Source organism: Lithobates pipiens, unplaced genomic scaffold, assembly GCF_037356315.1.
Source record: "Lithobates pipiens isolate NorthernLeopardFrog02 unplaced genomic scaffold, aLitPip1_a1.2 Scaffold_18, whole genome shotgun sequence".
Taxonomy (NCBI): domain Eukaryota; kingdom Metazoa; phylum Chordata; class Amphibia; order Anura; family Ranidae; genus Lithobates; species Lithobates pipiens.
Genome location: NW_027507758.1, coordinates 69,113,195 through 69,140,167, shown reverse-complemented (window position 1 = coordinate 69,140,167; position 26,973 = coordinate 69,113,195). Strand labels below are relative to the sequence as shown.

At 42.1% G+C, this 26,973-nt stretch overlaps 1 protein-coding gene across 1 annotated transcript in view; it reads left to right on the top strand.

Annotated features, from left to right (window-relative positions):
• The window catches only part of USH2A (usherin), a 437,205-nt gene that overhangs the window by 264,370 nt on the left and 145,862 nt on the right, over positions 1-26,973 (top strand). The window contains exon 14 of the mRNA XM_077485085.1: positions 12,229-12,412. Coding sequence (XP_077341211.1) covers positions 12,229-12,412 — 184 coding nt within the window. The remainder of the gene's footprint in view (positions 1-12,228; positions 12,413-26,973) is intronic.

Below are 26,973 nucleotides of genomic sequence, written 5' to 3'. Positions count from 1 at the left end.
GCTGTTTACAGGTAATTATATCAAAAGGTTCAATTAGAGAACCTGAAAGCAAACAGCTTCTGCTCTGCTATTTAGAGAACCCATAATGCTCTGTAAATCCTGTGTCTTAACGTGATTGTAAGGGTTCTTTTTTTTTTTAACTAACAAACATATCATATTTACCTCCACTGTGTAGCTTGTTTTACACAGAGTGGCCTTCCTCTTCTGGGGTCCGCCAACGGCTCTCGTGGCTCCTCCCCACATCGTATAACCCCCTACGAGAAGAGCTCTCCCGAGGGGGTACCTTGCGGATGTGCTCCCAAGTCCAGCATTCCACATTCATAGCCACTGAATGTATGACTCGCCCCCCCCCCCCCCCGGCTCCCGCATCATTGGATTTGATTGGCAGCAGCGAGAGCCAACGTCTGCTATCAATATATCCAATCAAGAGCCTAGAACTCCGGGCAGAGATACAGCACGTCCCCGCCGAGTCAAGTTCCAGGGCTCAGGTAAGTAAAACGGGGGGGGGGGCTGGGGGCCGGTCACTGCCAGGTGTTTTTTTACCTTAATGCATAGGATGCATTATGGTGAAAAAACACAAAGGTTTACAGTCCCTTTAAGTACAATTATATGGTTATGCATAAGAAAATTTGTTTATAAAGTTTGTACTTTAAAAAAAAAAGAATTTCAACAAAATAAATCCGTTATAACCTGGTGACATCTAATACCTGCATTTATGTTCATATTGGTTCATTTGGATCATAGGCCTAAGATGTATAATAGGACAGTACTTCTTTATGGTCAACCTACAGCATTTATATACCCAGCCTTTGTCACTCATGTCAAATGTCAAAGCTTCTGTGGCCAGTAGAGGGTCTCCCATTTTACAGTTAAATTCAAGGTCTTGCATAGAACAAAAGCCTAAGGTAAAAGGGACCATATTTGAAGACAAGCACAAGTTGCCAGCACTCAAAATGTACTAGCATTGATAGTTTTTACACCTTATGCCAAGTACAGACGATCGATCAGAAATTCCGACAACAAAACCGTGGGTTTATTTCCAACGGATGTTTGCTGAAACTTGTCTTACATACACTTGGTCACACAAATGTTGTTGGAAATTCCAAGTGACTAGAACGCACTGATGTACAACATGTACGATGGGACTAGAATAAGGAAGAAGTTTGTTGAGAGATGATTGGTGCTTTTCAGCCTCATGCTTTTCCGATTGTTACTGCTCTTCAGTTTGTGCTTGTGGGTTCGTATCTGGTTTTCAGTGCATGTAGTCAGTTCGCATCTGGTTTTCAGTGTGTGCTATTTCTAGTACGTATTTGATTTTCCGTGCATTCTTGTCCTCTTGTTTCTGATTTTCAGCTTGTTCTTCTCAGGTTCTTTCTGATTTTCAGTGCATACTGTTAGTTCGTTCGGACCAGCCGACCGATATTAAGCCATGTGGCAGTTACATACGACATAGAGTTCATGCTGTGCAGGGGCTTGATGTTGATTTTCTTACTTTGACCCAAGCCCAGTCCATGAACAGAGTGGGGAGGAGTTCATGGACAAAGAATTGGTTGCTCCAGCGTGACCAATTCTCGTACATGCCTTTGTTGCGGGAGATCCGTGAGAATAATCCTGATGATTTCAGGAATTATCTCCTGAAGACGGACCCCGTTTTTCACCATTTGTTGGCTTTGCTGTCCCCTTATATTACGAAGCAGGACACCTGCATGCGGCAAGCCATCACTCCTTAACACCTTGCGGGATTTGGTGACTGGTAGAAGTCTGCAGGACATCAAGTTCTCAACAGGCATCTCCCCCCAGGCTCTGGGGATCATTATTCCAGAGGCCTGTTCTGCCATCATTCAGGTCCTGCAGAAGGTCTATATTAGGGTACGTTTTCTCCTTTAACATCACATTCTATGTATTTATTGTTTGCTAATGTATTGTATTTATTTCATTATTCCATAATTACCATGATTGTAATAGGCTGTGAATGTTCCCTTTATCCTCATGCATGCTTGAATTTTTTAATGCTCCTTTTTTGGACTTCATGCATATTTGTCTTCACCTCCCCAGTATGGTATCCTGGACCCATACACACCTAGCCTAGTAACTTAACAATGTATTTTGTCAGCTCCATTGTACTGTTTCACCCTAAACACCCCCTAAAATATGTACAAATGTTATTTTTGTCCTTAAATTCAGGCAGAGTGCAAGAGGCTTTTTTTGGGGGGCCCAAATGCATTTGGAACCCTCCCTCCCCCCCAACCGCTAAGTCAACCAATACCAATACTCTATCTGCCACATATAATAATAGGGAGCACAAGAAGGTCCAGGATTCCATGAGATCAAGAGCAGCAGTAGATGACATTTATGTCCGCAGACTCTGGTATTACAACAGACTGCGATTTCTGACAGACCAGACTGAAATCAGGCCATCACTCAACCTTTTCTTCCACACTTCCTTCCACTCTTCATTCCACCTCAGATGAGACTTCATAAATCCAACCTGGGCCTTCCACCCAGGAAGAAGATGTGGAGGAGCCCAGCTTGAGTCGGGTATAGCATTGTTTAACATATTTCTCAAAATTGTGTTTGATGAATAAAAAACTAAAAATATGTACCATTTTCATACACAAGAAAGCCTCAGTCAGGAGAAGGCTGTGTAAAGTGGCAGCCAGGAGGTAGCAGGGGATAGTAGCAGCCAGGAGGTGGCAGGGGAAAGTGCAGCCAGGAGGTGGCCAGGCCCAGTAGCCTGACCAAATCCCAGGTTCCTCCCCTCCATCTTCCAACAAAAAATACCAGGAAGGGGAGGAACCTGAAGGCATCAATGCTTTCTTTGATTCGGGAAGCTACTGCGGCCCTCAGAACCACCCCCAATCTTCAAGAGTCCTATGCCTGCATGGTAGCCAGCAAAATGAAGGAAATGGAGGTGGGCCAATGCCTCTTTTGTGAGGAAGTGATCTATCTGGCCCTAAATAAGGGGTAGAGTAGCGAACTCACAAGCAAAACCCACCTGTGTGAGTTGGACCATCCTCCTCCTCCACCTCCTGCCAGAACTCCAACACCAGAGCCACAGACCAGAAGCAAGCGTGGAAGCAAGTGTGGAAGGAAGACAAGAGAGTGATAGCCTGGGTTCAGTCTAGTCTGACAAAAGATGCAGGCTGCTGTAAGACCACAGCCTCAGGACATACATGTCATCTGCTGCTGCTCCCGACCTCTCTGAGTCCTGGACCATATTGTGCTCCCTATTAAATAGACTCCTCAGGCTACCAATTTTGCCTGTCAAATAATTGAAATCTGCTCTGGGGTACAAAGGCTTCACAAATTTCACCGGTTTAACCAGCGTTGCCTTCCTCTTTATTTTGTTATGACCCCTAATAAAAGCCTATTTTATTTTCACAAATACTTGGCTATGTGTTTTAGTTCAAAAAGGTCAGTTTGATTGTGAGTAGGCTGGTACATTTCAAAAAGACAATATCAAATTAACAAGGGACACCAACCAATCTCTTTGAGGTTAAAAAATATAAGATAACAATGGTGTTGTGGTAACTTGACACACATAACAAGAAAAATATTATGGCGATAACTATAAAAAATGTAAAAAAAAATCAGGAGATCTTGATAAAAAAAGTACATCACTATTAAAAAAAATAAAAATTATTCTGGAGATCTGGCCAAAAAAAATAAAATAAAGATTATTCATGAGATCACGAGAAATAATAAAGAAATCAGTTTGTCAGAACTCTGTGAATATCAGAAGCAAAACAACATTATTCTAGCATTATAAAAAAGAAGAGAATGCACTGCATTAAAAGATTAAAAACTTTGCAGTGTGACGAATGTGCTATCTCCATTAGGAACGCTAGTTTTACCAGACTGAGCACCGTCTCGTACTTGATTCTAAGCATGTGTGGAATTTTGTGCGTCGGAATTTTGTTGTCAAAAAATTTGAGAGCCAGCTCTCAAATTTTATTTGTCTGAAATTCCGACAAAAAATGTCCAGTGGAGCCTACACACGGAATTTCTGACAACAAGATCACATCGAACATTTGTTGTCAGAAATTCCGATTGTCTGTACACAGCATTAGTGACCAGGACAGGTTCCCTTTTAAGAGAACAGACGTGTCCTGTCTCTTGCCTGAGCTTTTGGCTGACAACTGACATTATGCACAGACTGCTGGCTGGAAGATGGTAAAAACTATCAATGAAAGCTTTTAGTTTTCTTTTTATGTTGTCCTGACATTGTCTTTCTTATATGTCTTATATTAATCCTCTTATTAGCACTGAGCTCAGACATGAGATGGTCGTGCATCCTATAAATTAGTCTGTCCCCTTTGCTCCAAAAGGGAGAGAAAATAAGTAAATAATAAAATATCAAATAATCTCTGAGAGGTAAGGCTGCATTATTATCGTAATTCAAGAGTGTATATTTCAATTATTAACCACTTCAGCCCCGGAAGATTTTACTCCCTTCCTGACCAGAGCACTTTTTGCGATTTGCTTTAACTGACAATTGCGCGGTCCTGCGACATTGCACCCAAACAAAATTAATCTCCTTTTTTCCCACAAATAGAGCTTTCTTTTGGTGGTATTTGATCGCCTCTGCGGTTTTTATTTTTTGTGCTATAAACAAAAAAAATGACAATTTTGAAAAAAAACAATATTTTTTACTTTTTCCTATATTAACCATTTCCCACCCGGCCAATGTACATATACGGCCGGGTGGGAGCCGCCTCCTTTTGATTGGACATTCAGGAACGTACTTCAGAAGGAGGGGGATCACACGCGTGCGTGCCCGTGCAGTGGCACGATCCCGATGTGCTCGTGTCACCCGGACATGGCGCATCTTGGATCGGCAGGAGGACTCTGTGGTTGGCCCTCCTGATCACATGATGGCCGTGTCCAATCACAGCCGTCATGTGATCAAAACAAACAGCTGGTTGCTAGGCAATCGGCTCTCCTCTCCTCACACGGAAGTCGTCGCTGAGGAGAGGAGAGCAGATCGCTGCAGCCGGCAGGTGATCAGTGAGTATGAGCTGTTTTTACAGCTTTTTACTCACTGATCACTAGTCTAGTGTCACCACACAGTGTAAACACACATGTCCCCAAAACACACATGTCCCCAAATAATAAAAAGACATGTCCCCAAATAAAAAAACATATGTCCCACTAAAATCACATGTCCCAATGATTATCTGCACACATATGTACGTGATCACCTGCACACATCTGTACATAATCATTTGCGTACATATGTCCGTGATCACACAAACCAATTATTATACACTTAACAGAATTTTTTTTACCAAAAACATGTAGCAGAATACATTTTGGCTTAAATTTATGACAAAATGTGATTTTATTGGATTTCTTTTAAAATAGAAAAAAGAAAATATTGTTTTTTTTTCCAAATTTCCACCTTTTTTGCGCTTATATCGCAAAAAATAAAAAAACGGAGTCGTGAATAAATACCACCAAAATAAAGCTCTTTTTGTGCAAACAAAATTATAAAAATTTCATTTGGGTACAGTGTAGCATGACCGCGCAATTGTCATTGAAATTGTGAGAGTGATGAAAGCTGAAAAATGGGCTGGGAAGGAAGGGGGTGAAAGTGCCCTGTATTGTAGTGGTTAAATATAAAAAAAAAAAAAAAGTCATTCAGTTTAGGCCGATATGTATTCTTCTACATATTTTTGGTAAAAAAAATCGCAATAAGCGTATATTGATTGGTTTGCGCAAAATAGGGGATAGTTTTATGACTTTTTTGTTATTATTTTTTTTTTTTACTAGTAATGGCGGCGATCTGCGATTTTTATCAGGACTGCAACATTATGGCAGACATGTCGGACAATTTTGACACATTTTTGGGACCATTGGCATTTTTACAGCGATCAATGCTATAAAATTGCATTGATTACTGTAAAAATGTCACTGGCAGTGAAGGGGTTAACCACTAGGGGACAATGAAGGGGTTAAGTGTGTCCTAGTACGTGTTATAACTGAAGGGGGGAGGGGACTGGGCAGGGGAGATGACAGATCGTCTGTTCTCCCCTCAGAGAACCGGAAACTGTGAGTTTACACAAACAGATCCCGGGTTCTCAGTGTGCCCTGAGTGATTGCAGGAGCTCGGTGGTGATCGTGACCCCTAGTGGCCATGACGGTGATTCGTGCAGCCGAGTCATGTTGCCGCAGTACAACTGCGGCGGCTGGTCGGCACGCTGTTAAAGATACCCATTGGTAACTGGTTTTCTTTAAAGCAACTCTTTAAAAAATAATAATAATAAAGCCAGCCTGTTGAACAAGAGTTATATGTCATTAGTGCAAAGCTGCTATATAGTTTAGTAAAGACTTTAGTGCCCTGTGTTACTGTACAGGAGAACAAGCATTGAAATCTTTTTTTTTTGGGGGGGGGGGGGGGAGCAATTCAGGAATCATTCCAACATCCCATAAAAAAATAAAAAAAATAAAATTTATATAATTTTCCACATTTTGTTACAACCAAAAACCTAAATGTATTTTATTGGGATTTTATGTGATAGACCAACACAAAGTGGCACATAATTGTGAAGTGGAAGGAAAGTGATAAATGGTTTTCAACATTTTTACAAATAAATATCTGAAAAGTGTGACGTGCATTTATATTCAGCCCCTTTTACTCCAATACCCCTAACTAAAATCTGGAGGAACCAATTGCCTTCAAAAGTCACCTAATTAGTAAATAGAGTCTACCTGTGTGTAACGTAAGCTCAGTATAAATTCAGCTGTTCTGTGAAACCCTCAGAGGTTTGTTAGAGAACCTTAGGGAACATTAGCATTATGAAGGCCAAGGAACACACTAGACAAGTCAGGGATAAAGGTTATAAAAAATATCCCAAGCTTTGAACATCTCACGGAGCATTGTTCAATCTATCATCCAAAAATGGAAATGGAGAGTATGGCACAACTGCAAACCTACCAAGACATGCGTGCACAGATAAACTGAGAGGCTGGGCAAGAAGAGCATTATTCAGAGAAGCAGCCAAGAGCCCAGTGGTATCTCTGGAGGAGCTGCAGAGATCCTTAGCTCAGGTGGAAGAATCTGTCCACAGGAAAACTATTAGTTGTGCACTCCACAAATCTGGCCTTTGTGGAAGAGTGGCAAGAATAAAGCCATAGTTGAAAGAAAGCCATAGGAAGTCCTGTTTGCAGTTTTCGAGAAGCCATATGGAGGACACAGCAAACATGTGAAAGAAGGTTCTCTGGACAGATGAGACCAAAATTGAACTTTTAGGCCTGTACACTGCCCAACATACTACTGCCCGCTACACTACTTTACATTCTACTGACCTCTGTACACTGCCTTACATACTATTGACCTCTGTACGCTGCCCTACGTACTACTGACCTCTGTACACTGCCCTACATACTACTGACCTCTGTACGCTGCCCTACATGCTACTAACCCCTGTACACTGCCCTACATACTACTTACACTGGACACTGCCCTATATATTACTTGTACTGACCAGAAATCAGAGCAAATAGCCAGGCCTGAAATTAGTCACGCAAATTAGCTAGCAGTACCAGATGTTCTGCCTTCACAGTGATCTCTGGTATCAGATCTGTGGGGGTAACCAATTACTCCTCAGACATAAAAAAAAATTGTGAATGAAAATGAATGCTGAGTTTCTCACTGAAGCTAGCTTTTAAGGTAGGCTAAGTTTATATTTTTACAGTGAGATTAGTTTTAGTAGATTTTTCCATTTTTTTTAATGCGGTCTTAACTTTTTATCGGGGGCTTGCTAGTTAATTTCTTTAAAAAAAAGGGGGGGTGCTGCACCCCGGTGATCTTTGGTCTCTTCAGTGTTGTACAGGCAGATCTCCACCTGGATCACCTACACCTGGTCTATCACATGTAGCGCCCCCTCTGTTTAGGAAGGTGCTTAGTGATGTTTTTTGAGAGAGTAGGATGTAGAGATAGGTAAATTTGGCCAGGGTCTTACTCTTTTCTAGGCCTGGTTATTTATTTGGGGATGGGAGTGTCAGAGTAGATGGGGGTGTGGCCGCCTACACTTGGGCTCAGGGATACCTCCTCTGCTTGACAGTGGATTTTGCTGGAAAGAGAGGAAGGACTGAGGCCTGATTGGCAGGAAACCCATGTGAGAGAGTTGACCAATGGTTAATTTTCTTGGTCAATGGGAGGTCCCTCATATAAAAAGGGGGGTCACATGCTCCTGGGAGTCCTGGGGAGTCCAGAGAGTTGAGATGGAGAAGGGCCGGAGGGCCAGGGGTACAGAAACCCCGGAGCTTCCGGGCGGAGGCTTGAAGGCCTGGGGGTTCAGAGACCCTGGAGCCGAATAGCAGGAGAAGGAGTCCAGGGAAACCAATGTCTGGTCCCTGGAGGAGCAGCCATCATGTAGTACTGTAAGAAGACCGGATGTCCCATGCGGGGATGCGCCGGCCAGCATGGAGGAGGAAGTAGGAGCAAAGCAGACTGGGAAAACTGGAAATCGACATTTTGTGAGTAAAACATGGACTGTTGATTGGGAGAGAGCAAAGGGAGTGCAACCCAGTATCACTATTCCGTAATTTAATACTGTACATCCAAGGACCACAGTATCAAACACTTTTCCAGGATGGGGATTTAACAACAAGAGTCATGGAAATAGGCAGTGTGGCCTGTGACTTTGGAGTCTACATCCGCAGCATTATTCAGAGTGATGCTGGTCTGTCCGTATTGGAAGTGTCAAGGTCTGAAATAGAAATTTGAATCAGTAAAGGATCACTAGAAGGGTTTAACTACTAAATACTATGGCAACTAATCAGTACCCTTTTTGGATTCAAAACTGGGGTCGGATGGGGCATCTCATATATTCCATTCATCAGCCCACCAATTACGCCCAGAATAAAGCCTTATAAAATCCAGAGCTTGTTTGGTGTCCTGAAATTGCATAGGGATTGAAAGCGGGGTCATTGACAAAAAGGTAATGAACAATGAACAAACACAGCAGCTCCTAAGGGGGTAGTGCGCTACACACATAACATCTTAACCACTTGCTTACTGGGCACTTAAACACCCTTCCTGCCCAGACCAATTTTCAGCTTTTTTTTTTTCACATTTATGTTTTTGGTTGTAACATGACAAAATGTGGAAAATTTCAAGGGGTGTGAATACTTTTTCAAGGTACTGTATATGTATGTGTGTTGCCACACTAAATTATAATTGCATCTTCACTTACAGTTTTATATTAGTCTCCCTGCAAAGTCCCACAAATACCTGGTGAGCCTGCCAGTGAAGTCCATATAATGCAGGTTCTTGTGGTGCTGTGGAAACAATGCTGCACTGCTCCTGAATTTAGAGTAGAGCTGCCCCTCTCATGTAGGCCGTACCTACTTCCACCACAGTGGAATGATAAATTGATGCAGTGGGCGTGGTGATCGGCATTGTCACTGCTAAATCAAAAGCCTGTAACTTTTCAATCAGCTTCTGGACACACCTAGTCATGCCCACTGCATTCTGTATTGGCAGCACAGCTTCTATTGCTAAAACCCTTCCACTCTGAGCTGCAGTGTCTGGGAGGGGGAGCGTGTGAAGCACAAATAAAGGAGACTTTGGCTCAATCAGGGAAGGCAAGATACCTTTTTTTGTTTAGTTTATGAGGCTTGTGCTTGACATAATAACTGGGTTTGGCAGGCACAGAGTTCAATCACATCACTCCAGCAATGGAAATGCTTTTACTTGCCCTACTTCCTGCTCTCCCACGGGCGTGCATTCCATGCACCTGTAATGACGTGGCAAACATTACGTAAGAGACCTTCTGCCCCGCCCAACACGGAAACACAGAGTCAAAATGCGTCTAAAATGGACACAATTTAATGTGTGCGCATTTTGTATATAACATTTTATTTGTTCTTAATAAATGGTATTGCACAATCTCCAGTTCTTCTGTTTTGTTAATACCTGCACTGGTGGACTGGAATACCAGAGGAGATTTAGACATGAGCTTAACTGATTGGGAATAGAGGAGAGAAGGAGTGGTGTTTTGCTGAATAAGTACCATAATAATAAAAAAAGGCTATTTTGGACCAACTTATTGGGTCATATGATCTAGTGAGTGCATCACATGATGGGGATTGCTTGAGAACACATATGAAAGAGGAGGAGGTGCACAGAAGTACCACAATAGTATGTTGGTTTAAATGGCAGAGGGAGCACGATTTTGCAGACACAAAATCACAGGCAGATTGATGAACTTTTATTTGTTTGTGGACATTTTAGATATACAGTATGTAGGAAGGTCCCAGATCTCCAAATGCCTGATGGTGACCTCCAGAGTCAGAGATAGCTTACATCTGTCTTTGTAGAGTGTGATACAAGGCATGGTGGGTGTGATGCAAGATGGAGTGACGGGCACCAGACATTCTTTGAATGCAAAAGAGAATTATTATCTCTTAACAGAGCTGTGGGAGAGCGGGTTAGGGCCAGGACACCCTTAAATAGATACAATGATAATTGGCAGACTCCGAGACTTCTATAGGTAGACAGGTATACAGTGGAAGGCCTCCACTTCTATATAGGTAGGACCTCTGTCTCCACAGGCAACAAATCTTGTAACAGTCACTAAAGGTATTGTACTTAACTATTGGTAACAGAATAGTTCTCCTCGCACTCTACGGTCTCTCACTGTACACTTTTTTACTCATTGAGTCTCTCACTGTAGACTCTCGGACCCAATCGCCACTGGATCCCCTGAGCTCTTCCACTTCCATAACTCAGTATCTTCCTCAAGCATCACCCCTGCTTCCTGGCTGAGTCACTGGCTTGGCACTCACAGATGCTCCTCAAGAGTCACCTTTGCTGTCACGCTGGGTCCCTGGCTTGACACTTGCTGAAGTTTTCCCACTTCTTCACCGTCCCCGGCTGGAGAGAAGACTGGTCTAGTACTAGCTCCAGCTTACTCACAGTGGTCTCCGGTAACAAGGTGGATTGTCCCTTAGTGGTGACAGCTTCCCCTCTACCTCTGACCACAACTGATTCCCCTTCCGGCTGAACCTTTACTCTCGGTTGGACTCCAATCCTGCAGTCCCAACCCTGCACTGCTTCTCCTGCTTCTGGATAGGCCCTCAGACAGCCTAGCAGCCAGATGTCCCTGGGATAGGCTTCAGGATTCCGGCCTAGCAGCCCGGGGCAGCAAACAGACAGCCTTCCAGGTGGCACAGAACCCCGATCACCAGACTCCACCCAAATAAATAGGCTCTCCCAACAGGCCAAGGGGCTTAAATAAACCCATGCCCATTGGCTGAGACACACCATCCATTCGTAACTTGACCTCGCTAAGCTCTTGTCTATCTAATGTCACTAGCATAGCGCCACCTACTGACAGAAGAGAGAAGGTGCAGCAAGTCCAGAACTAGAGAGGAATCAGTGAATCTACTAACAATTAACCAGGATTAACAAAAATTAACAATTAACAAAATTTACTAGCAACCCTGCCTAAACACCAGGGTGCTACAAGTATATTCATCTTTTGAACATTTTATGGACACTGGATATCACATTGAGGTTTTTGATCACTGAAGTTTTTTGTAGCACTTTTCGCACAGATTTAACTGCACAATTGTTTTAGAAACGTTTTTTGCTATTAGTTGCTTGCAATTTCTTGCTTGAATTGAAAGAGATGAGAAGGCTGGACAATGACATCACAATTTCCACCTTGTCCAATCAGAGATCACTTTGCATTCCCTGAGAAAATGCAAAGTGTCCTCTGAATGGTGCCCTTGCTGAGTGACATCCTGTGTTTTCAATGCAGCAGTGTAGTGCTAGGCATGGGAACCAGAAGCTAGTGGAGATCACTGGAATAGCACTGCCTAGCTGAAGCAATGTAACTATGTAAAACTGCCATACCTAAACTTTACTAAATCTCGAGAGTGCAAAATCTGGTGCAGCTGTGCGTGGTAGCCAATCAGCTTCTAACTTCAGCTTGTTCAATTAAGCTTTGACAATAATACCTGGAAGCTGATTGGTGTCTATGCATAGCTGCACAACATTTTTCACTCTCCAGTTTTAGTAAATCAACCCCATGTATGAAGGTAAAATTACCTCTATCAGTTGCCACAACAAATTGGCCTTTTCTTTTTCATTGTGTAAAATTGCAAAAATTGAGCACCCATTGATTCATTTAATTAATTTCTTATATATAAAAAAATAAAAAACATAAAAAGAGCATTCAGATTTTCTTACCACTTTTTCCCTTTCATATGTTGCAGGTCTTTATCCCTCCGGTGATTGGGGCACAGGGTGTGCACCATGCCTATGCCATCCCAGAGGATCAGTTAGTGCAACCTGTGACGATATAAATGGTCAGTGCGAGTGCGGGGATTCCTCGGTATCTGGGGTAAAATGTGATCAGTGCAGTGACTCCTTCTATGGATTTCGTCAAGACACAGGAAGGTATGGGGAAATAATTGAGTACATTATTTTGATGCAAATATTGTCAACCCCTTGGAGTTTTCTGGGTTTCTGCATCAATGACACTTACACTCTGGCCAGATCCTTGTGTGAGTTACAAATTATAAATAAAATGTGCTTTTATTCAGACCAGCACTGCATAGGGCCTTTTCAATGCTGTATGTTGTATTTACTATAAAGGAAATTGTGGCCAGTATCTGGGGCAGCCTTTCCCAAAGAGAGTGGCATAGTGGGTTCATGACGATGGGATAATACATGTTTCCATGGCTTCACATATATGTGTTCCTGTGTTTGTACTGGGAGCAGCAGGCTCAATCACACCCAGTTCCCAGTTTTAAGCCAGGTTCACACTGCTCATGTCGCATGACATGTGAAAATCAATGTTTCCCTATGGGAGCCGTCTTAACTGGACAAGGATCCGACTTTGAAAATGCTTCCTGTACTACTTTGGTCCAACTTTGATCCTACTTCAGCCCATTGACTATCATTGAAGTAGGATCAAAGTCGGATCCTTGTCCTAACCATCTGACTTTAGCATCCGACATTGTGTTATTTCCTGACCCCTGCTGTAGCTCCTCTCATTGTGTGTTAGTTTTCATTGGTCAAAGGATAAGTTGTACTATCTGAAAAGTGGGATCAAAGTAGTATCCTGTTCATGAAAGTCAGATGGATGTAGGACCAATGTAGGAAAAATGTAGGACTGATGTCGCAGAGCAAAGTAGGATGAAAATCGTACTACTGTCGTGTAGTATAGTGTGAATCCGGCCTCAAGACCAAGCTGTCACTGACAGCTGCTGGTCTTAGACTAATTATCAGGAGCTGGTAAGAAGTGATCATTGTGATAGCCACAGTCCATATTCCTATTGACACATTCCTGGAATGGGCTCCTTAGTTTAGACATGTGCAGAATGGAAAAAGTTTTTTCGTTTCAGATAGATTACTAATTTTGTTTTTGGTTCATTTTGGAATTTGTTTAGTTTTGTTTATTTTGTTTCGCTTATTACTGTATTTTTCTGATGAATTCCAGATTTTGGTAATGACTCAAATTTGGATCTGTCGAAAAATTATCAACCAATTTGAACTCTGTGTGAAGAATAGCTGGTTGTTAAGGAGTGGCCGGGAAGCTGGCATTTGCATCCTTAACAAACAATGACGCATCAGCTGTCAGCGGGATTCCCCTCTGAGAGTTGAAAAAATATAAACAAAGGAATGCCAGCAATAGAAAAGTCTGAAAAAATAGCGTGGTGTCCCCCCCCCCCCCAATCCATACCAGGCCCTTATCCAAGCATGCAGCCCGGCAAGCTCACCCCCCCTTCTGAACCATACCAGGCCACATGCCCCAAAACACCTTGTCCCCATGTTGATGGGGACAAGGGCCTTTTCCTACAACCCTGGGCGGTGGTTGTGGAGATGTGTGGGCAGGGGGCTTATCAAAATCTGGTACCCTCTTTAACAAGGGGGCCAGATCTTGCCCTCCCAATTTCTGGCATTCTTTTGTTTACATTTCAGCTCTCAGCGGGGAAGCCCGCTGATAGCGGATGAGTCATCGGCTGTTAAGGAAGCCTGCTCCTCAACAGAAAGCTATTCTTCACACTGAATTTGAATCGGTCAATAATTTTTCAAATCGTTCCAAAAATGTGGAATTTGTAGAAAACATAGAAACTAAAAAAATTTCAATGAATTTCAACAAAATTTGTTTCTATTTATTTTGTGAAGTTTTTATCTCAAAAATTAGACAAAATGTAATCCAAAAATTCGTCCAAATTTGCATTTGGACCGAAACTAATTGCCGGATGCTGTAGCGACCACTAGATACCGGAACAAAATGTAAATATTTGCCAGTACACCAAGAATCTTCAATTACGTCCAAACTGTTTGTTTTTTTTTATTGAAGAAAGATCAAATTCCAAACAGTGTAGTATTTGGCTCTTTACCAGAATAGTGTCTGGTTACATCAAATAGGGTTATCAGGTACAGGCCCCTTTTAGGTAGAGCCCCCCTGCAGTGATGTCAAGGGTGAGACCAAACTTTAAACCCCATGTCTATGTGGATGTACCCAGCACATGTAGGCCCTGGGGAGTAATCCTGCGCTCAGGAAGAACCATCTGTTGTCTTTCTGTCCCTTATGAAGGTGAAGCCTAGGGTGGATTATAAAAGGCCTTTCAGGCCAGGTCAAGGGTTCCCTGTGTGAGGCTGCTTCCCTGATAGGTCCTGGGAAAGGTGTAGCTATGGAGGAGGTGACTATAAAGAGCACAGTCCTGTGAGTACTAATGACTCCGGGTGGAGGAGAGACTATATTAGAGAAAGATGGCTGCCAAGGTGCTGCATATGCTTTCACATGGGACTACTGCAGACTGTCCACTAAATGTGATTGACTGTGTAATGTCATGTGACTGCTGATTGTATGTCGATGTGATGTGGCTGTTATGCCATTTCCAGAATTCCATCAGTAAATTGCAGCAAACGACTTTATGTGTGAACGGTTCTTCCATTGGGTATGAAATGTCCTGTGGAGGCCTCTGGCATGGACTGGGGTGCATGATGGGGGAGGGAGGGGCTTCAGCAGGGAAGACAGTGCTCCAGCAGGACATTGGCGGAGGTAAGGATCTTGTGCGCCAAATCTTGCCAACCGCAAATCCCCTTTTGTAAGTGGGGCTTTCCATTCCCCGGATTGCTGCACTATCTGCATGGGCACTGAAAGCTCATCACCCATGGAGATAAAATCAGCCAAGACCAGGGGGTTGCAGAGGGTGTACGGTGTTAGTTCATCTGTTCACTTTTTGTGAACAGATGAACTTACACTTAAAAGCATACATCCAGTTTATTTAATAAATACCTAAAACCCACCCATCTCCCATAAAAAAAAGTTCCCAAAGCTACTCATCCTCCTCACACTGAAGCACTGACCTTCATCTCCTCCAAGAAAAAATGACAATTGTTAATGATACACAGTGCTTTACCATGCTAAGCAGGCCCATGAAAAAAAAAATATATCATTATAAATGGTACATTTCTATCAGATGTTGTAAAGCGCTGCGCAAACTGTTGGCACTATATAAATCCTGTTTAATAATACTAATAATAATAATAATAATATTTTTTTGTGCTTCTTCTCAATGAAAAAATTCTATCTGCATGCATTCCAAAACAAAACATGCAAAAACAAATATAGTACTGTGCAGTATTGCAGATCATAAATATGCATGAAAAGTGATGCTCTTAATATAAAAACGTTTTATGTATTTTCTTTTTTTTTATGAATATATATCGTATTCAATAACATATTACTAAAGATTGACGGGATGCTGGATTTGAGCAATGCATGTCTGTGGCCCTCTACTGGGTGAATGAGAAATTGCAGCAAGCTTTTTACATCACGGTCTTTGTTTGCAGTAATGATCAGATCAATGAGCATCACAGATTGCTAATTTATATAAATCTTGACAGATTAGTGTTTATGAAATTCACTCGGTGTGAAAAGCTTTCCCACTAGAAAAAAAAATGATGCTTTTTTTTTTTTAAATTGATTTCCGGGCAGGCTGCATCGTACCTGGAGAGTCAATGTAATAAAGGTTCCTCTGTATTAATATTACAAAAACCATTTATCCCAGGGAAACAAAATCAATACGACAATACATCTTAGTTTGGTTTTCATTTTTCCAGGTTGAAATTGTCTTGTTGTTACAATTCATAATTCCCTTTTAAATAAAAGGGATATGACTGTGTTTCATTAAATATTTCTCAAAGGACCCCTAGAATGCATTCTTAAATGTTGACAAGAACCATAAAGCAGAAGTAAAGTATAATTTTTTTTAAAATGCAAACACTTTAAGGCCCCTTTCACACTGGGGCGCTTTGCAGGTGCTACAGCGCTAAAAATAGCACCTGCAAAGCGCCCTGAAACAGCCGTTGCTGTCTTGCTGTTTCTCCAGTGTGAAAGCCCCGAGGGCTTTCACACTGGAGCGGTGCGCTTGCAGAATGGTCAAAAGAGTCTTGCAATCTTTGGAGTGCTGTAGAAGCGGTGTATTCACTGCTCCTAAAGTGCCCCTTTCCATAGAAAACAATGGGGCAGGGCTGCAAACCCACCTGTAAAGTGCGGATGCAGCTCGCTTTACGGGCGGTTTTAACCCTTTTTCAGCCACTAGCGGGGGTTAAAACTGCCCCGCTAGTGGCTGCATAGAGCTGCTAAGACGACCGTAAAGCGCCACTAAATATAGTGTCGCTTTACTGCTAGCGCCCGCAACGCCCCAGTGTGAAAGTAGACTAAAACTTCAAGTTAGAATTGATAAAGGGCGTTCTACCATGTATGTAATCATTATTTCACAGGAAGTTGCCTGTAGCAAATACTTTAATTATTTCACAGGAGTCTAGAGTTCAGTTTTGTCTTCACCCATTCATTCTTTTATTGTGGCAAAGCTTCTCAAATACAGCATGTCAAGCCATCACAAGATATCTTCCATTCCAGTAAAAATGCAATAAATCAACACATGCTGAGTATGTAGAGACATATCTTCTGTTTTACTTGTCATATACTTGTTCCTTTGTTATCTGTCTATCGACAGGCATGCGCAGGGGGTGTGCCAGGTGTGCCTGGGCACACCCAAATCACTGCCTGTGGTGTTGATTCCCCCTATTGCCTCGGCTCCCCCCCCCACCCCCATTGCACTCCCAGAATAGAGAGTGGGGGAAGGGCTTGTAAATATGTAATTTACCAGTCCCTTCCTTTTCTAACTGAACAGTGAACACTCACTGTGTTCATCCATAACTGAAGCATAGTGCATAGTAAACTGTGTTTACTATGCTTCAGTTTGTGACTGAACAGGAAGCCGCTGAGCACAGAGCACTATCCCATTCATTCACTGTTCAGTGCAGTTGAGGCTGCAAAGAAAGACATGTGTGTTTGAGCTTTAGGGTGAACACCCTAATGAAATAGGCTGTGCACACCTATGTGTCTATCTGTTGAGAAGGAGTCAAACTGGGTTTCTTCTCTCCTCCCAGAGCCCCGAAAGTCTCCTTGAGAGTGTCATATACTTGTCACATATAAATAATAGAGCTTACGTCCACCTCGTTGGACTTAAAGTGGATGTAAATCTTATGTCATCATTTCTAAACTACTTTCATAACTGTTATCTATAAGGATATACATGCCTCCTGCATGTATCTTTACCTGTCAAATGTCTCCCCTCTGTTTGTTATGAACCTGAAAAACTGCAGATTTTTTGGGTGGGTCTGTTGTCTGGAGCTCAGTGGGTGGAGTCGTGATGTCAGTAGACTTCCCGCCCATCTCTACACTCCCCTCAATATGCATTTTCTCCTGTGTATTTCTTACACTGAACTTCTGGAAAGTAACCACATGACTTTAGCATGACCAATTATGCTGAGGTGTGGAACATCCAATCCTGGCAGAGCAGCAGAAGAAAGGAGTGGGAGGGAATTAAAAAATAATGCATGTCTCTTAGGCTAGTGCATGAGATATGTAAATCACCTGTCACTCACAGCAAGGGGGAGGATTTGACAATGTTTTTCTCTGTTTGTCAAGATTTATCTCACTGAACAATAAAAGAGGATTGCTCAGGGCTGGATTAACTCTTTGTGGCAAGACTGGGCTCAAATGATAGGAAATATTATACTCTACATAATGACATAAAAAAAAAAATCAGGTTTACATCCACTTTAACTGATATCCCTTAAGATCCAATATAAAAGATCAGAGAAAAAATACATAACACAGAAAAGAGCATAGACTGCATAAAATGTTCTCACGCAATGTCAGCTTTAAGTAGCAGAATATTTTTCATTTGGTGGTCTAAGTTCTGGTTCAAGCAGTGCAGGTATTTTGTTATTGGTTAGCAATTCTGGCAGTATGGGTGCTGCTGGCGTACTACAGTTTGCGAAGAGCACATATGTTGTGAAAAGTGTATGTATATGTGTGTGTGTTTGTTGTGGGGGGGGGGGGGGGGTCCCAGGTTTTCCCCTATGTCACAGGTCACAAGACACAGAGTCACACTTCTGGAACACTGGAATGCCGAGTAAGGGCTGTTGAGGCTAAAGGGTTACATTGTGCGTACCAAAGGGTCACAGATCAGACATCAGGGATATAAGGAGCAACAAGTGGATTAACACACCACTACCTGCTCATATCTAAAATGTAAGGTTTGTGTGGATTCTTCCTTTAAATAATCCTGTTGGTATGTAATATTATTTCTAAATTCCACTCTGTACAGCATGAAAGAGGAGACGCGGTCTGCTGTGAAGAAAGCTCGGCTCAGATCCTCTTTCCTGACATTTTACCCCGATGGAACTCTCACCAAGTGGTCTCCAGAGTGACCCACTCAACACCCTTAAAAAATCCTGATAAAAGCCAAATCCGCAACACTGACTACAAATTTGTTTCATAGAATAATATCCCAACTGGGAATAAATAAAATGCATCATTTTGTCCGCCTCAGAATTTTATCTACCATTAAAGTCAAAAAGAACATGAAGAGTTTTTTTTTTTCCTCTCATCGTTTTAGAAATTCTATGAGGCATCTCCAGAGTAAATAGCTTCATTATGACCTGTGTTAATTGGCACTGGCATATTGGAATTAAAATACAGTGTAGAGGTGAGCCGAGGATTAAGGAGATAATGTTAGTTGCAAAAAGACAAATCAAATGGGTTATTTAGAAAATGGAAATAATGATGCTGTTATGAATTCTAAAGGTAAATCAGAATGCAGTTGAGCTTGCAAAGAAGCGAGGACCCCTCTATGTGTACTTCTGGTTGAGATCTAAATAGCCATATAACCCTCAATAATATGCTCTGTTATCACTCCCCCTACCCAGTGTGAAGGTCCACCCAATCACTGGCTTTGGGCAATGAGAATGTGAGGTCTACTTTTCGTTTAAAACCTATGTAGAAGAATGTATATGTGTTGTAGAGTGCTGTAGTTTTAAACATACCTACATTTTTTTTTATTATTTGAATAAAGTAGAAAATAGTGACCCCCCTGTCAATGGATTTTTTGAATTTTTGCTCTTATTTTCAGATTTTCGTTCTTTCGAATTTTCATATTTTCTTTCATATTTTCGGATTTTCAAATTTTCGGGTTTTCTCATTTTTAGATTTATGAATTTTCCCATTTTGGAATTTTCGCATTTCCGAATTATAGAATTTTCGGATTTACAAATTCTCGAATTTATGAACAAATTAATTTTTTGGCAGTTCGCATGTCTACTATAATCTGTCCCATTAGCTTTTTCAAAAGCACTACAAGATGTGACAATTTAATTCCCAGAATGCCCACAGCATAGGGGTGAATCATACAGCCAATTGCACTTGACCATGTTCGTCATGTTCTAACCTGCCCTCGCCTGGGTCGCAGACCCGTTGACTCAGTCTTTAAGAGTAGTAGAAGACATAACACTTGTGTGCGTTGCCTTGTTGGCGATAAATGAGTGATAGAAGTTTAGAGCAGCGGATTAATATCAAAGTCTGAGTGAAAATTGGCAAAAGTGAAAGTAAAACTTTAGTTCTGTTACAACAGGCTTATGGTGAAAACTCCATGAAGAAGTCAAGTGCTTTTGAAAGGCATAGCCAGTTTAAAGAGGAAGTAAACCCTGATGAGTTTACTTCCTCTTTGATTCCCTGCAAAGGTAAAGCATAATGGACTACTATGCATCGCATAGTAGTCCATTATGTGTCACTTACCTGACACAGGAGCCAGCGATGTCACCGCTGTCCCCTGTAGTTCAGAGTGTCCATCTTCTTGGTGGGTCTCCGTGGGTCTCGCTGCTCCGGCGCTGTGATTCGCCAGAGCAGCGATGACGTCACGGGGGCTGTCTTCAGGTAAATATCTCCTAAACCGTATAGGTTTAGGAGATATTTCTTGGACCTACAGGTAAGCCTTAATCTAGGCTTACCTGTAGGTCAAAGTGGTTTGTAAGGGTTTACAACCACTTTAAGGATGGGCGGGAAGATGTCCCCGATGATGCAAGATGTGGGCAGCCAAAAACACAAAGGACGGATGCAAATGTGGACCTTTGTACACTCATGTTGGTGTGTTTTTTTTTCACATGGGAATATAATTCACTATGTTTTCATAGAACATGGAACAATGGTCAACCAACATTGTTACTTGGAAATTCTGAAACGGTTATGGGAATCTGTTCAGAGGAAAAGACCGGAAATGTGGCCTGACAAATGGTTTTTCAACTTCCACTGCAACAATGCTCCTGCACAAACATTTTTTTTATCTATTATGGGAATTAAATGATCACACCTCATATTTACCCAAAACATGCATCTTAACGACTTCAATACCAGGCACTTAAACCTTCCCACCCAGACCAATTTTGAGCTTTCAGCGCTGTCACATTTTAATGACAATTGCGCGGTCATGCTACGCTGTACCCAAATTAAAATTTTATAATTTTTTTCCCCACAAATAGAGCTTTCTTTTGGTGGTATTTGATCACCTCTACGGTTTTTATTTTTTGTTAAACAAATAAAAAAATACCGAAAATTTTGAAAAAAAATGTTTTTTTGTTTCCGTTTAAAAACTTTGTAAATAAGTAAGTTTTCTCCTTCACTGATGGGCACTGATGGGGCTACACTGATGGGCACTGATAAGGCGGCACTGATGGGCACCAATGAGGTGGCACCAATGAAGTGGCACTGATGAGGTGGCATTGATGGACACTGATATGTGGCACTAATAGGTGGCACTGATGGGCACTGATAGGCGGCACTGATGGGTGGCGCTGATGGGGACATGGATGGGCACTGATAGGTGGCACAAATTGGCACTGATAGCTGGCACGGATTGGCATGGATGGGCAGCATGGATGGGTACGGATAGGCAGTACAGATGGGCGTGGATAGGTGGCACAGATGGGCATGGATGGGCACTGATAGGTGGCACGGATGGGCACTGATAGGCGGCACAGGTGGGCACTGATAGGTGGCATTGTATTATATTATACTGTACTAATGGATGCCAATCAGTGCCAAACAATAATGCATGCCAATCAGTGATGCCCATTGTGGAAACTGATTGGCATCCATTATGGGCACTGATTGGCATCCATTGTGGGCATTGACTTGCATCCCTGGTGGTCTAGGGAGGATTACCTTGTGCTGGGCATCCCTGGTGGTCTGGTGGCGTCCCTGGTGGTCCAGTGTGGGCATCCTCGGGGGGGGCTGCGCTGATAATTGATCAGCACAGACCCCCCTGTGTGAGGAGCAGCCGATTGGCTCTCCTCTACTCACGTCTGACAGACGTGAGTGAGGAAAAGCCGATCACCGGCTTTTCCTATTTACACTGTGATCAGCCGTGATTGGACACGGCTGATCACATGGTAAAGAGTCTCCGTCGGAGACTCTTTACCTAGATCATAGTTGCAGACTGACACCCCGCAACAACGATCGCCCGCGATGCGCGCCCCCGGGGGCGTGCAGCGGCTCAAAATCCTGATCACGTCATATGACGTCCGGTCAGGATTTTGAAACCACTATGCCTCCGTGTTTCTGCTATAGGGCGGGCGGCAAGTGGTTAAAGTGTCACTAAACCCACATCATAAAACATCAATAAATAATGTATTACATGCTGTTCATACTTGCTCAGTCACTTTGAGATTCGATTTCTGTATTCTGCAAAAAAACTGGTTGATTCTGCTGCTCTCTATATCCCCCTTCTGTCCATGCCCCAATTCAGCTAGGAGTTTTGCAGAGCAGTGTTGGCAGCTATGCACATGCTCAGTTTTGGGTGAGTTTCTATGCTAAGCATTTCCTCCCTATTACATCTGAGCAGTCCATGTGACAAATGACAGCTCACCCCCTTTCTCCTCCTCCATGTTCACTAACCAGCTAAACAAGATGGAGGCGGGATATTGCATGTAGATTGATAGAGGTTTCACCTCCCTCTTAGTCTGAGGCAAAGGCTGGAGGGGAGTGACACAACCTTTCACTGGCAGAAATTCACCCACACCATGTTATTTCCACAAAATAGTAAAGATATGAATACAAATATATGTTTGGATGACAATTTAAAACCGTTTATTGATATCAAATATGTATTTTTACTCTGTATTCCAAAGGCTGTTTTTTTTTTTAACATATGACCAGCAACAGAGGACTAATAGCTCCTCCTTTCACTGTTTTCCTGCAGATAGGCAGATAAAGAGCTAGGTCAAGTGACATCTGTATATTGATTAGGAAAAATAAATATATGTTTTGTTTATTAAATTAACTACAGTGCTATCATCCATATTGAGAAATAGAAGGGACAATGCAAATTAAACAACGTGTGTTTAGTATCACTTTAAGCAAACTAAAAAGAAATGTTACTGGTAGCTATTCCCATCTCTAACTAGTCCTCCTGGCCATTCATGTGTGCAGACAGCAGTGACACAAAACACAGGAAGGTATTTTTGATTGATAGCCTGCTTTCACCATCTTTAAGAGGAAAGAATGGTACACTATATTGTCAAAAGTATTGGGACACCTGCCTTTAAACACACATGAAATTGAATGGCATCCCAGTCTTAGTCCATATGGTTCAATATTGAACTGGCCCACCCTTTGCAGCTATAACAGCTTCAACTCTTCTGGGAAGGCTGTGGAGCAAGCATAGGAGACAGAAGAGGTGAGTGTGATATCTGTTCTGGGGACCTGACATTCGGTTTAAGGTCAGTTGCCAGGGTTTTGGTTCAAAATTAAATATTCATATTCTTTCATAAATCCAATGTTCATTGGTTCTCTTAAATTAGATTGGTTCTCTTAAATTAGGAAATGCTTAAATTCATGGCATTTGTGATATTCTACAGACTGGAGTATCTACATATACAGCAAATTTGAAAAGTATTCAAAGCACTTCACTTTTTCCACATTGTGTTGTTGCAGCCTTATTCCAAAATGGATTAAATTCAATATTTTCCTCAAAATTCTACAAACAATACCCCATAATGACAACGTGAAAGAAGTTTGTATGAAATCTTTGCAAATTTATTAAAAATAAAAACTGAAAGAAATCACATGTACATAAGTATTCACAGCCTTTGCTCAATACTTTGTTGAAGCACCTTTGGCACCAATTACAGCCTCAAGACTTTTTGAGCATGATGCTATGGACCTGGCACACCTAATTTTGGGTCAGTTTTATTTTTTGCAGGACCTCTCATGCTCCATCAGGTTGGATGGAGAGTGTCGGTGCACAGCTATTTTCAGCTCTCTCCCAAGATGTTCAATCGGGTTCAAGTCTGGGCTCTGGCTGGGCCACTCAAGGACATTCACAAAGCTGTCCCATAGCCACTCCTTTGTTATCTTGGCCGTGTGCTTAGGGTCGTTGTCCTGTTGGAAGATGAACCTTCCCCCCAGTCTGAGGTCCAGAAGACTCAGGAGCAGTTTTTCATCAAGGAAGTCTCTGTAAATTGCTGCATTCATCTTTCCCTCAATCCTGACTAGTTTCCTAGTTCTTGCCGTTGAAAAACTGCCGCCACCATGCTTCACTGTAGGGATGGTATTGGCCAGGTGACGAGCCTTGTCTGGTTACCTCCAGACATAATGCTTGCCATTCGGGCCAAAGGGTTCAACATTTGTTTTGTCAGACCAGAGAATTCTGTTTCTCATGGTCTGAGAGTCCTTTTGGCAAACTTCAGGTGTTCTGTCATGTGCCTTTTACAGAGGAGTGGCTTTTGTCTGGCCACTCCTGATTGGTGGAGTGCTGCAGAGATGGTTGTTCTTCTGGAAGGCTCTCCTCTCTCCACAGGAAAATGCTGGAGCTCTGCCAGAGTGACCATCGGGTTCTTGGTCAACTCCCCGACTAAGGCCCTTCTTCCCCAAATGCTCAGTTTGATCGGGTGACCCAATATAGGAAGAGTCCTGGTGGTTCCAAACTTCTTCCATTTACGGCTAATGGAGGCCTCTGTGCTCAAAGGGACCTTCAATGCTGCAAAAAAATTTCTGTACCCTTCCCCAGATCTGTGCCTCCATACAATCCTGTCTCGGAGGTCTACAGACAATTCCTTAGACTTCATAGCTTGGTTTCTGCTCTGACATACACTGCTAACTGCGGGACCTTATATAGACAGGTGTGTGCCTTTCCAAATCATGTCCAATCAACCGATACCACAGGTGGACTCAATCAAGTTTTAGAAACATTGCAAGGATGATCAGTGGAAACAAGATGCACCTGAGCTCAATTTTGGGTGTCATGGCAAAGGCTGTAAATACTTATGTACATACGATTTTTTTTCCTTTTTTATTTTTAAAACATTTGCAAAGATTTCCATCAAATTTCTTACACGTTGTCATTATGGGGTATTGTTTGTAGAATTTTGAGGAACATTTACCATATTTATCTGCGTATAACACACATTTTTTTCCCCCTAAAATCAGGGGGAAATCGGGGGGCGTGTTATACGCCGATCCCCCGCTCTTTCTAATAATTTCTGGTGTTCTCCGCGGCTTCCGGGTATCTTCGGCCGTTCTCGGCTATCTTTGGCCGTTCTCGGCTATATTCAGCTGCACTCAGCCATTCTCGGCGGCTTTCTGAAAGCTGCCGAGAATGGCCAAGTGTGGCCGAAAATAGCCGAAGATGGCCGAAAGTAGCCGAGAACGTCTGAGTATGGCCTAAAATAGGCGAGAATGGCTGAGTGTGGCTGAAAATAGCCGAGAACGGCCGAGTGCGGACAAAAATACCCGAAAGCCGCTGAGAACTACCGAGCGGCGCCGAGATACACAGGACATCCGCTCTGTATCTCGGCGGTGCCATTTTTAAATGGCAAACACACTGAAAAGACTGCAAATGACTGACAAGGCTAAAGGCTAAATCGAAGGCTGCAAATGACTGACAAGGCTAAAGGCTAAATCGAAGGCTGCTAATGACATGTAAGGCTGCAACGAAAGGCTGCAAATGACTGACAAGGCTGCAATGCAAAGCTGCAAATGACACTGATAAGGCTGCATTGATGGGCATTTAAATGTAAGTTTTTTTCCTTAAACTTCCCTCCTAAAAGTTTTCTTCTTTTAAATTCCCTCCTAAACTTGGGGTGCGTGTTATATGCTGGCGCGTGTTATACGACAGTAAATATAGTAATTTAATCCATTTTGGATTAAGGCTGTAACATGACAAAATGTGGAAAAAGTGAAGAGCTGTGAATACTTTCTGGATGCTCTGTACATGTTCAGGAAAAAAAAAAAAATAATGTTTGTGTTGCCTGAAAAAGTTTAACAAATTCCTACCCCCAGTTTGGGAATTAGTTCCCTCATTTCTATTCCTAGGTGTCCCTCTTTAAAAAAAAAACAACAGCTCAAACGCTATTGGGTCTTCTTTATGAATGTTTATAGATAATGTACTCCATAAATGAATAATTTACTGCTTTATTTGCTACATTTACTCAGGAACGGAGAGCAATAATTCCATCAACCTAGTGAGGTAGTAATTAATAATTATTTGATGTTTAGGCCACATTTCTATAATCATAGCTGTTTAATTTGCCCTAATACTCCAGATGCTTGCATATTAACGAGAGCGGCATAAAAACAACTGCAGCATCAGCAATACAGCTGGTTATAGAGATATCTAAAGATAAGCCTCTTAAAAAGCCAAAGCAGGTCAATAACGGAAATATCAGCTTACTCATATGGAAAATGAATGTACAGAATCCCACCATGGAAATTAAAACCACCAGCTTTTCAAACAATGATGGAGAAGTTCAAACTGATCTGTAAATTCATATGGGAGGAGATGCGTCAGTCCACAAATTTCAAGCTGATTATAAAAATATTATTTAAAAAAGTTTTACATGCCCAAGTTCACCTTTTTCAAGTAATCTTTCCTGTGACATATTTACAGTGACTTCATCTTTTTCCAGTTTAAAAGGGAAACCTTACTAAGGATGACTTGTATACAGTTGTGTTAAAAATAACAGCATTATTTTTTAAAAAGTAGGTAAAGCCTCGTACACACGATCGGATTTTCCGCAGACTTTTGTCCAAAAGCGTGTGCCTGGATTTTATTTTGCATACAAACGGTACACAATTGTCGGCCAACAAACATGAACGTAGTTACGTAAAGATGTACTACGAGCCAAAAAAGAGGAAGTTCAATTGTCAGGTGCCACCCTTTGTGCTCCTTTTGCTAATTTTGTAGAAGTTTGGTGAGTGTTGATTCACGCTTTTCATTTTGCGCTTTACAGTTCGATTCTGAACGGACGTTCGTCAACCAGCCATGTTGCGGAATCGGAGGAGATAACATATTATTTATTATTGGCCTCAAAGTTATTGCTTTGACCCAACTCCAGTCCAGGAACCGGAGGAGGAGTATTTCTTGGATGAAAAATTGGTTGTTTTATTAATCGTGATCAATTATGTCATATGCCATTGCCGTGGGAGCTCCAGGAGAATAATCTAGATGTTTTTCAGAATTATCTCCTGATGACGGACCCCTGCTTTCACCAACCATTGGCATTGATGACCCCCTATATTAAGAAGCAGGACACATGCATGAGGCTTTTATTTTATTTTATTTTTTGGTTGATAAATCATTTGATTTGGTATATTT